This window comes from Alosa sapidissima, chromosome 10 (genome assembly GCF_018492685.1).
Source record: "Alosa sapidissima isolate fAloSap1 chromosome 10, fAloSap1.pri, whole genome shotgun sequence".
Taxonomy (NCBI): Eukaryota; Metazoa; Chordata; class Actinopteri; order Clupeiformes; family Clupeidae; genus Alosa; species Alosa sapidissima.
In genome coordinates, this window is record NC_055966.1 from 17,152,028 (window position 1) to 17,162,027 (window position 10,000).

The following is a 10,000-nucleotide window of genomic DNA, read 5'->3' on the forward strand; positions in this document are numbered from 1 at the left end:
CACACACACACACACACACACACACACACACACACACACACACACACACACACACACACACACACACACACACACGGACCTGCTGAAGGAACCAATGCAGGAGTGGGGACTAAAGAGATGCCTTGTGTCACACACACAGACTCGCACACACACACACACACACACACACACACACATACACACACACAGCGCAGATAGGGCCTCACCTCGGATGAGGTCCGTGGACGCATGTGAGGTGCCTTGGCTTCTGAAGAGCTGCCAGTCAAAGTCATCATCGTCCCCCTGACTGTACTCACACAGGCTGGGGTCTGAGCCCTCATCAAACGTGCACCCAGCTGATGGAGAGAGGGAGAAAGAGAGCGATATTTTATTTACATTCACAGATCAACATTTCATTTTTTTGCAGTCTACATCAAGTATTTCCAATTTGCTTGAGCACCCCACGTGTGAATCAGGGAGGGTTTAATATGTTCTTTTTGTTTTCTTCCTCCTACTGCGGAAACTGTATAGTTCAATCAGGTGGAACTGAACAACTATTCCGTTTTTCGATGAAACGAAAACTCCTGGGTCTTTTACCGCCAGACACAAGGCAATGTTTGCACCCTGAGCAGTTGAGGCTCTGGCTGCAGCCGGTGGAACAGGTGGGCACCCCCCCAAGGTTGTTTTTTCCCCCAAAAAACCTTGGCTCTGGTTTGGGGCTTATTTTTCTGCCCAATCTCCCCGACTGATCTCCCTCTCATTACTGGAGTAGGAAGCCAACGCCACCGGGCTACACACCCGGACACATCCATTCCCCCGACATACCCAGCCTGCCTGCCTTCCCTCTACTGCGATTAATAACAGCCAAACAACATGTCGTCTGTCTTACTATTCCCACATAATAAGACACACTCCATACACAGACATACAGACACATGCTGCACAAAACATCATTCAAATACATACACACACACACACACACACACACGTAATAGACAATCTCTGAATATACAAAACAGCCCAGGCCTTCTTTAACGTCTGTGCAAACAAAGCACTCTTTAATGCACACATACAATGGATACATACTGTACTTGCCATAGATAAAACATCACATCACCACACACAGACACACACACAGACACACACACACACATGCTCACAGAGAGAGAAATAGATAGATAGATAGATAGATAGATAGATAGATAGATAGATAGATACTTTATTGATCCCCAGGGGAAGAAATAGAGATAGAGTGAGAGAGATAGAGAGAGGGAGAGAGAGACAAAGGGGCAGTCACAGTGCTCATTGTACAAACGCAGCGGGACTCAAATAAAGTAGGTATGTGAGACCCCCAGGAGACGGGCTTTATTATCCTGCTGCATCACAGCTCAGTCCCTCCTGCCCCAGCCAGGGGCTAATTCCCCCAAATCATGTTTAATAAGCTGGGCTCGGGTGGCCCCGTGGGCCTGGCACCGTGCCCACTCAGTGCCAACGCGTTGCCCGCTGCTGCTGCTGCAGCTGCTGCCACCGGGCCACACAGCCCCGCAGGTGGGACAATTAAGAGGCCCCGGGGCCTCCCTGTGCTCGCCACATGCCAAGCCAACCCCCACCAACCGCCCGCCTGCGCGCTGAGCCAAGGGGCACATAGCCATGCCCGCTCCACCAAAGGTGACCCCTGTGAATGAGTGCGTCATTAGGGGCTCGTCCAGCGAGTGGGTGTGTGCCGGGTGGTGCAGCCACCAGGCTGGCAGGGTGCGCTGTCAGCCGAGCGCCACACAGCCTCAGAGGGTCACGGGAGGCAGGGGTAATTGGGAAGCCGTCAGCAAGGGAAGTCAACCCAAAGTGAAAGGGTCTATCTCTCACTGAAGCTGTAGAGCTGTTCACTATCTTGCTATTTCTGTTGTTTTCTCTTGCTCTCTCCTGTTATGTAATGTTATGCAAGGAAAAGATTTCATTTGTCTCTCTCTATCTCCCTCTCTATATGTATATATGTTTATATATATATATATATATATATATATATTATACGGCTATTCACAATGCTAGTAGAACGCTCCATTGACTTGAATGGGATTGCGCGTCGGGGTCCGGTACGCCCTGTCGGGACCTATCTCCCGACAATGACGTAATTACCGCTGTAATTACGTCCCTTACGTAATTACCGCTGCAAACATATAATTACCGCTGTCAATGGGTTTTGTGCTTCTGATACGTCTTTCATATCACTACGCAAGGACTGGAACTTCATTCAAACGTGAAAGCAGACGGTTGATCAGCTGTGTTCTAAAGAATGTTTGATTCAAGTTCAGCAGCGTGTGTTGTTGCGAACTATTTGTTTCTCAGCAAATGCCACGATGAACGGTAACAAATAGGCTAGGTTATGTAGGCTAAAGTCATATCGTGGGGAGTTTATTATTTCGTTTTGGAAAGTAGCAGTATAATAAGCGGGATAATGTATAGAACGCAGGTCATTACTGTGAAAATAAGTCCCTTCAGGGCGGAACAAGTCCGGTTCGCCCTGTCGGTACTTATTTTCCCAGTAATGACCGGCGTTCTATACATTATCCCTTACATATATGTATGTTTTTGTCTCTCTCTCTATACTGTATATCCCTTTTCCATTTTTCCATTCTCCCTCTTTCTCTATCTCTTCTTCCTTTTCTCCTCTCTCTCTCTCAATTCTATTCAATTCAATTCAATTCAATTCAAGTGAGCTTTATTAGCACGACAAATATTTTTGTATTGCCGAAGCAGAACATTTAAACATACTTTACATAGAGAATGCTTGGAATACAGTACATGGCAAATACATATGCATTCAAGATTAAATCTTCATCTCTCTCTCTCTCTCTCTCTCTCAAGCTCCTCTGACTCTTTGACGTACACACAAATGCTGCCTATTCCAAATGAGACAATACGAGAATAAAAAAACAAACAAACCAACAAATCATCAGACAAGAAGTCAAAACAGACACTGATCCCCGCAAGCCCACTGCAGCTCATACGCAGAGTCCAGCCTCCAGAAGTAATAGCTGATATGGCATACCCTGATATCTACATGCACTGAGAGAGAAACCATCTCTCTTACATTCCTCTCACGATGCTTGACTCGCGACTGTTGCAAAGCCGTTGCTGTGCATCTCAGTTGCCATAGGTTAGAGGGGGTAATTGAGTGGCGTAGGGATATACAGTATAACGGATAGAGAAGCGAAAGAGAGGGGGGGGGGGTGGAGGAAGGAAGGAAGGAAGAGAAAGATGGCAGCAGACAAAAAAGAAGCCCCCTGGCTCTGTTTCTCTTTCTTCAGGACTGATGATAGAGCTAAGAGCCTCCTCCCTGTGGAGTCTACACAGAGGCGACAAAGAAAGAGAAAGAGAGAGGGAGAGAGAGGGAGTTATAGTGGATGGAAAGAGAAAGAATTGTAAAGGGAAAGAAAAGCACAGTTGGGAACAGAGCTGTACACAGATATACAAAGAAAGAAACTTGAGGGAGCAAGCCTTGGAGAGAGCACAGAAAGTGATATCCACTCCCTTCTCCCTCTTTTCCCTCAAACTCTGATCTTGTCTACTCTCCTCTCTCCACACCCCTCCTTTTCTTTAGCCAGTCTTTCTCCAGTCCTCTCCTCCCTCCCCTCCCCTCTCCTCCATCCTTCTCCTCTCCTCCTCTCACGCTGGTTCCTGGGCAGAGCTTGGGGGGGGGGGGCAGCAACGATGCCTGCGCGCGTACCGATCATCGCCTGCCTGGACGAATCATGGCCCCCATGTCAGAGCCACCCAGAGTCTCTCCAGCTGGTAATTACATTATTATTTGGCACAATCGCAGCAAGCCGCTGAGCATAAATTAATAAATAAATAAGCTAGCGCCAGGCTTGAGACGGTGCCAAGGTTAAAAGCCCCCTGGCTGGAGAGAGGGAGGAGAGAGAGAGAGAGGAGAGGGGGCAGCTTGTTGTGTGCGTTCACGCATCATCCTTGTTCATTAATGTAAACAAGTGGTGTGCTGAGGGTGCGGGTGTAATAACATCCATTTTAAAATGGAGGAGAATGGATGAGCAGCAACTCGGGACGCTGAAGGGGCCGCACGTCCAACAGCAGAGCTGGCACAGTAAACACGCTGCAGCTCATTCAACCACAGCACAACACGGGTCACAGAGGGAGGGAGAGAGAGAGAGTGAGAGAGAGAGAGCAAGAGAGAGAGAGAGCTCTGAGCTAAACTACTCTTCCACATCTCTGTGTAACAGTTTATAACACATGAGCTTATATTTCTCTGCTGCTGGGTAATTGCATAAAACTAGTGCTAGAGTCATATTTTGGAATTGATTGGCTTTAGTGATGAGATGCTGCATTAAATGATTTCATGACAGCATGTTAAAAGCAGGGAACTGAATTTTAAAAGCAAATGTGCCGTCTGGATGTTTAAAAACGAACCCGTAGGCTAGGCACCCTACCTTACAGCAGACAATGAATACATGCTACCTCCCCTAAAACAACAATTATAATCTTGGAGCAGGAAAGACATTTCCTTCTCAAAAGATGCCAAACCTGCCAGTCACCATTGCACCTCTGACTGAGCCTGTGACAGACACACAGAGTAGGTGTGACAGTGCCATTTCCAGCACACTCAGGAATACTGACACACTGATTATCCAGCAGACTCCTTTCCCAGCCTCAGCACATGCTTATGCTCTCTCCCTGGAGTCTCAGTGTGGCCTTTGGGCCTACACAGCTGCCTGCTCTCAGGTGCTGTTAACAAGAAAGCATGCTATTACAGTAGCTTCCATTGCTACTGTACACTGATGAGACTCAATCACACCTGTCATTAAATCTACCCAAGACAGAATAGCCCACAGGGACTATGTGTAAGATTCTGTAACATTATGTATTTTATTTTTATTTTTACTGTGTAAAGTGTGTTGATTGAAACCATATTGCATGGTGATACTGCACCATAAATAGTAAATTGATTGATTGTATGATACTGATGCTATTTCTTGGTCACTTTTAAATGTTTCACATGAACTAAAAGATCATCGGCACGGCCTCCTTACAATTGTCAAAGCTTGGATGACTTAACGAACAATTTAGTCCTCCTTGACCCAGGGGGCCTCAGCTCCTTCCATCCCATCCTACAATGGCACAGAAGGAGCCACAGCCATTCAGCAGGAGACTCTGAGGTCGAGAAGACCCGCTCCCGAAACCCTCTGAAGTGGAGATCTGCTCACCACAGAGCAGTAAACAAATAAACACACACAAAAGCACACCGAGCAGATAAAAGAAGAAAAGCAAGCAGGAAGAAGGAGGAAGGTCGGAAAAAAAAACTGAACTCCCTGACAGGCAGTAAATCAGAAAGTGAAATCTGGGTTGAAGCCAGCGCGGTAAGCCACTGGAGTGGATGCTGAGAGAACAGAGAGATGGAGGCGAGATGGGAAGACAGAGAGAGAGTGAGAGAGAAACAGAAAGAGTGTGAGAATGAGAGAGAGAGAAAGAGTGTGAGAATGAGAGAGAGAGAGAAAAAGAGAGCGTGAGAAAAAGAGAGACAGAAAGAGAGAGAGTATGAGAGAGGGGGTAGTGTGTGTACTGTACTGCTGTATTTGCAGGTCCTCTGAGGCACTGAGAAGGCCATGGATACAGGCAGGTGGAAATAAATAGGAAATTGTCAGAGGATCAAAAGGATGAATTGTCTCTGTCTGCAAAGCCACAGCAATGGGGATAAAGAATAGCAGGGAGGAGGAGGGCGGGGCGGGGGGGCTGCAATTTGTTTAACAGCATCCCCAGGTTAGCGCAAGTTGGCCTGGGGATCCATAGACGTGTCCTACTTTAAACAAAACACTGGTTTCTTCCTTTAAAAAAGGCCAGCTTGTGAGAGTTATTATTCAAATGCCACCCAAATGAGATGTTTTTTTTTGCTCTTGCCTCTTCTGCCCGCTACAGTGTTTGTTGTCCTCTCCGCCTTGCCGTTTAATTGAGTACATGGCCAGCTCCAAGGGGCTTATGGCTGCATTGTTAGCCAAGCCCCGCTAATCCTCTCTATCTACATATGTAGTGCTCAGACGGCCGCTATGCTCAGGCGGGTACGATGGAAAGCGCACCGCACAGCAATCTCACCACCGCGCCACCAACGCAGGGATCAACTTGTTTAAGGAGGAAGAGTTGGCCCTCTCACAGGCTGAAAAGCTAAAAGACAGCAGGCTACATGAATAAAACAGAGAGAAGGAAAGAAAGAAAGAAAGAAAGAAAGAAAGAAAGAAAGAAAGAAAGAAAGAAAGTGGTAAATAGAGGCCAACCAGTCCGACAAAATAAAAAAAAAAAAGAAATATCTGAAGGTATGACTTAAAGTCTCCCCATACACTGTTCAACCACGGCTCTTGTACTGTGCAAACCAATTCTTTGTTACTCCAATGGCTTTCTTTCTAAGGGAAGATTGGCCATGAGTAGTGCAGGTAATTCATGCCATTTACCAGATCCTGCCGTCGCCACTTAGCCTCCGGGGAAATAAGCAGGACAAGGGCATTTCCCCTGTCTGCATGATTAACGCCTGAATGTCAGGCCAGCAAAGCACTCTGGGACATTCTGCCCAAAATGAACCAGTGCACACAATCACAGCCAATGCACTGCTGAGCAGGATATGTCCCGCAACAATCACAGAGCTACACACACACACACACACACACACACACATGCACACCAACACACACACACACACACAGAGAGAGAGAGAGAGAGAGAGAGAGAGTACACAAGAGCACTTCTTTTTTCAACCTTTTTTAAAAAAGAACACATATAGGTTATTCAGCTATGCTCTCTGTCCATGAACTCTCTCTCTCGCATTGTCTTGAGAGTGGCCCTCTCCACACACCCTTTCAAATACTCCCACTCCTCCACTGTAACTCATTTGTCAGGAATGCAAACAAATGCATCAGTGCCTGACAAGTGTACTATCTTTAGAAAAAAACAGCTCACTGCTACACACACACACACACACACACACATGCACACGCATGCACATGCACACACACACAAACTAACAAACACAAACAAACTAGGGAAAAGGGTAATGGAACATGATGGTGATGCATGCTGCAGTGGCAACTCAGTCCAATTTCAGTTCCTGTAGAAGTTCCACGACGCTGTGCAAATGAAAGACGCCAAATTCATACAAATGGTCTGTCACCTATCCTTTGTAAAGCTCTCTGTCACGATACACATCCAATGTCACCTGTCGCGTGGACCACACCAATTCATTACCTTTCTTCGAAAAAACAGGTTTGAGCTCTGTTTTTAGTCGAGCAAAGGCACAGATTTGAGAAACAGAGGCAAAACTGCAGCTAATCCTGAGCTATGAAGGGAATCTCACGTTGCATCTCAGCAGTATTCTGGGCTATACATGGAACAGTACCTTTGCTGATATAACCAATCCAGACAGAAACACCCCATTTATCCATCTCCTGTTTCAGTCGGCTTTCTTCCCATTAATCATCACTATTGTTTTTTTTTTGTTTGTTTGTTTTTGTTTTTCATTGGAACTGAGAAAGACAAAAAAAAACTCTCCAAGAGTGAGCAGATAAACCCTGCACACAAAGAACCCATGCAAGCACACACACACACACACACACACACACACACAAATACATTAGTAGTACACACACAAAGACCACCACATACACACACAGACTCTTTTGTTGTATCCCTCTGTGGTAACTCTTGTTATGTCTGGCTGCCTTATAGGGGTGTAAAGATTAACCAATACATATCGGTATCCGTTTTTAACGTGTAAGATACGACTACATCGATATGTTAAGCCCCGTATCGGAATAAAACTGAAATGAATCGGTCGTTATATCAATTTACTTGTTACAAATCGGTTCACCTTTTCTGCTCGCTCAGACTATTTACGTTGCAAGCAGCGTGGCACGGATTACACGGGTAATGAAGTTCGTTTTGGGCTACACTCATTGCCCAAAGTTGTCAAAGGACTTCATTACCCATACATCTACTTAAGCACATGACAACTCGCACTTGGTCGTTTCTTTGACAGTTTTTACTCTTTTGTTTTTCAAAATCCAGCGCGAAATTAAACACTTACTATAGCATTCCTAAACGGCAACGATAGTCTGTAGAGTAACCTTACGTTTGATGAAGGGATTTCCTTAATGTTAAAGAATAATTTTGCCCTTGCTGCTAAAACGATGCACAAATTATTATTATTTTGTTCATATTCACTCAGACTTGGAACAAAATAGGCCCAGTTCATTTATATGTAGGCTAGGCCTATTTTGTTTTTGTAGGCTATCTGAGAAAAGGCCAAGATTGTCTTAAGCACTGTTTTATTTTATTTCGGTATTGTCTTACCTCAACAATAGGCTACAGCTCCTTGAAAACAATCAGATATAACTCTATAAAATCTATAAAAATGTATTTTTATGTTGTATTTGGCTGCTGTGTTTGACTGAAATGTAGACTATTCTTTTTTCATTTCAATACAGTATATGATACAAACCTCAGTTTAGATAATCATATTTTTTTGCCTAATTGACATGACCATGATAATTGATAATACAAAATGAATGTGCACCTTAAGCAAATGATAAAAAATCTTTCAGAATGCTTTCCATTCTTCAACTGCATCAAACCGCATCGAATCACATCGCATCGAATCGTACTGAATCGTTTTTTATGAGCATGTATCTTTTCTTGTATCGAATCGTGCCCATGTATCTATGTGAATCGTATCGTCTTTTACATGAGAGATTCACACCACTACTGCCTTGTGTTTAAATTTTGCTGCTTTCATTGCTGTAAAAGACTCTTCGTGAACAGTTGCCTCCTCCACCGTCCTTGAATATCATCCATTTTCAATTGCATTTCAGGGCACCTTCCCTTCACACTGAAGAGAGGAGCATAAAGCTGAAAGGCGAGCAGGAGGCACTGTTTTAACAGGCACCACACAATTAGCTTAATTAACAAGAAGTGATAGACATCAACACACATACACACACACATTCTATTGCTCTCTCTCTTTTTCTCTCCCTCCCTTCATCTTGGAACACCTGGCGCCTTGCCTACTTGCATTCTCCAGGACGAATTAAAGTTTTTTTTTAAAGAACTGAGAGGAATAAACAGTAGACAAGGTGGGCAAATGAAGGAGAGCTTAAAATGTAAAGGTGATCTGGATGAAAGCGTAGTGTAAAGGTGATCTGGATGAAAGCGTAGTTTAAAGGTGATCTGGATGAAAGCGTAGTGTAAAGGTGATCTGGATAAAAGCGTAAAGGTGATCTGGATGAACGCGTAGTGTAAAGGTGATCTGGATGAACGCGTAGTGTAAAGGTGATCTGGATGAAAGCGTACTTTAAAGGTGATCTGGATGAAAGCGTAGTGTAAAGGTGATCTGGATGAAAGCGTACTTTAAAGGTGATCTGGATGAAAGCGCAGTGTAAAGGTGATCTGGATGAAAGCGTAGTGTAAAGGTGATCTGGATGAAAGTGTACTTTAAAGGTGATCTGGATGAAAGCGCAGTGTAAAAGTGATCTGGATAAAAGCGTAGTTTAAAGTTGATCTGGATGAAAGCGCAATGTAAAGGTGATCTGGATGAAAGCGTAAAGGTGATCTGGATGAAAGCGCAGCGTAAAGGTGATCTGGATGAAAGCGCAGCGTAAAGGTGATCTGGATGAAAGCGTACTTTAAAGGTGATCTGGATGAAAGCGCAGCGTAAAGGTGATCTGGATGAAAGCGTAGTGTAAACTCTGCTACTGCTAGCAGCTACTGGCTCATGCAGTCGCATCTCAACTGACTCTTAGAGCTCACTTACACTCAGGGTGGCGACAGTAGCTCAGCTGGTAGAGGAGTTGCTTGGCAACCAGAGGGTCTCAGGTTCAAGCTCTTGCCCAATCCTGGCACCTTGCATCCTCTGCCCTCGTGTGTGTGAATGAGCTTTCAAATGCTCTGCTAAGTACACAAGTGCTAGAGATGCAACTCAGTCACCATCAGCAAGCGAGCTGCAACAGTGTGTGTCGTGGTCAGACCCTTCGCA

General features: G+C 45.0%; 1 protein-coding gene across 9 annotated transcripts in view; it reads right to left on the bottom strand.

Moving 5' to 3' along the window:
• Positions 1-10,000, bottom strand: part of ptprub (protein tyrosine phosphatase receptor type Ub) — a 223,636-nt gene that overhangs the window by 159,566 nt on the left and 54,070 nt on the right. For all 9 annotated transcript variants that reach the window (XM_042107080.1, XM_042107078.1, XM_042107079.1 and 6 more), the window contains exon 2: positions 207-335. In XM_042107080.1, coding sequence (XP_041963014.1) covers positions 207-335 — 129 coding nt within the window. The remainder of the gene's footprint in view (positions 1-206; positions 336-10,000) is intronic.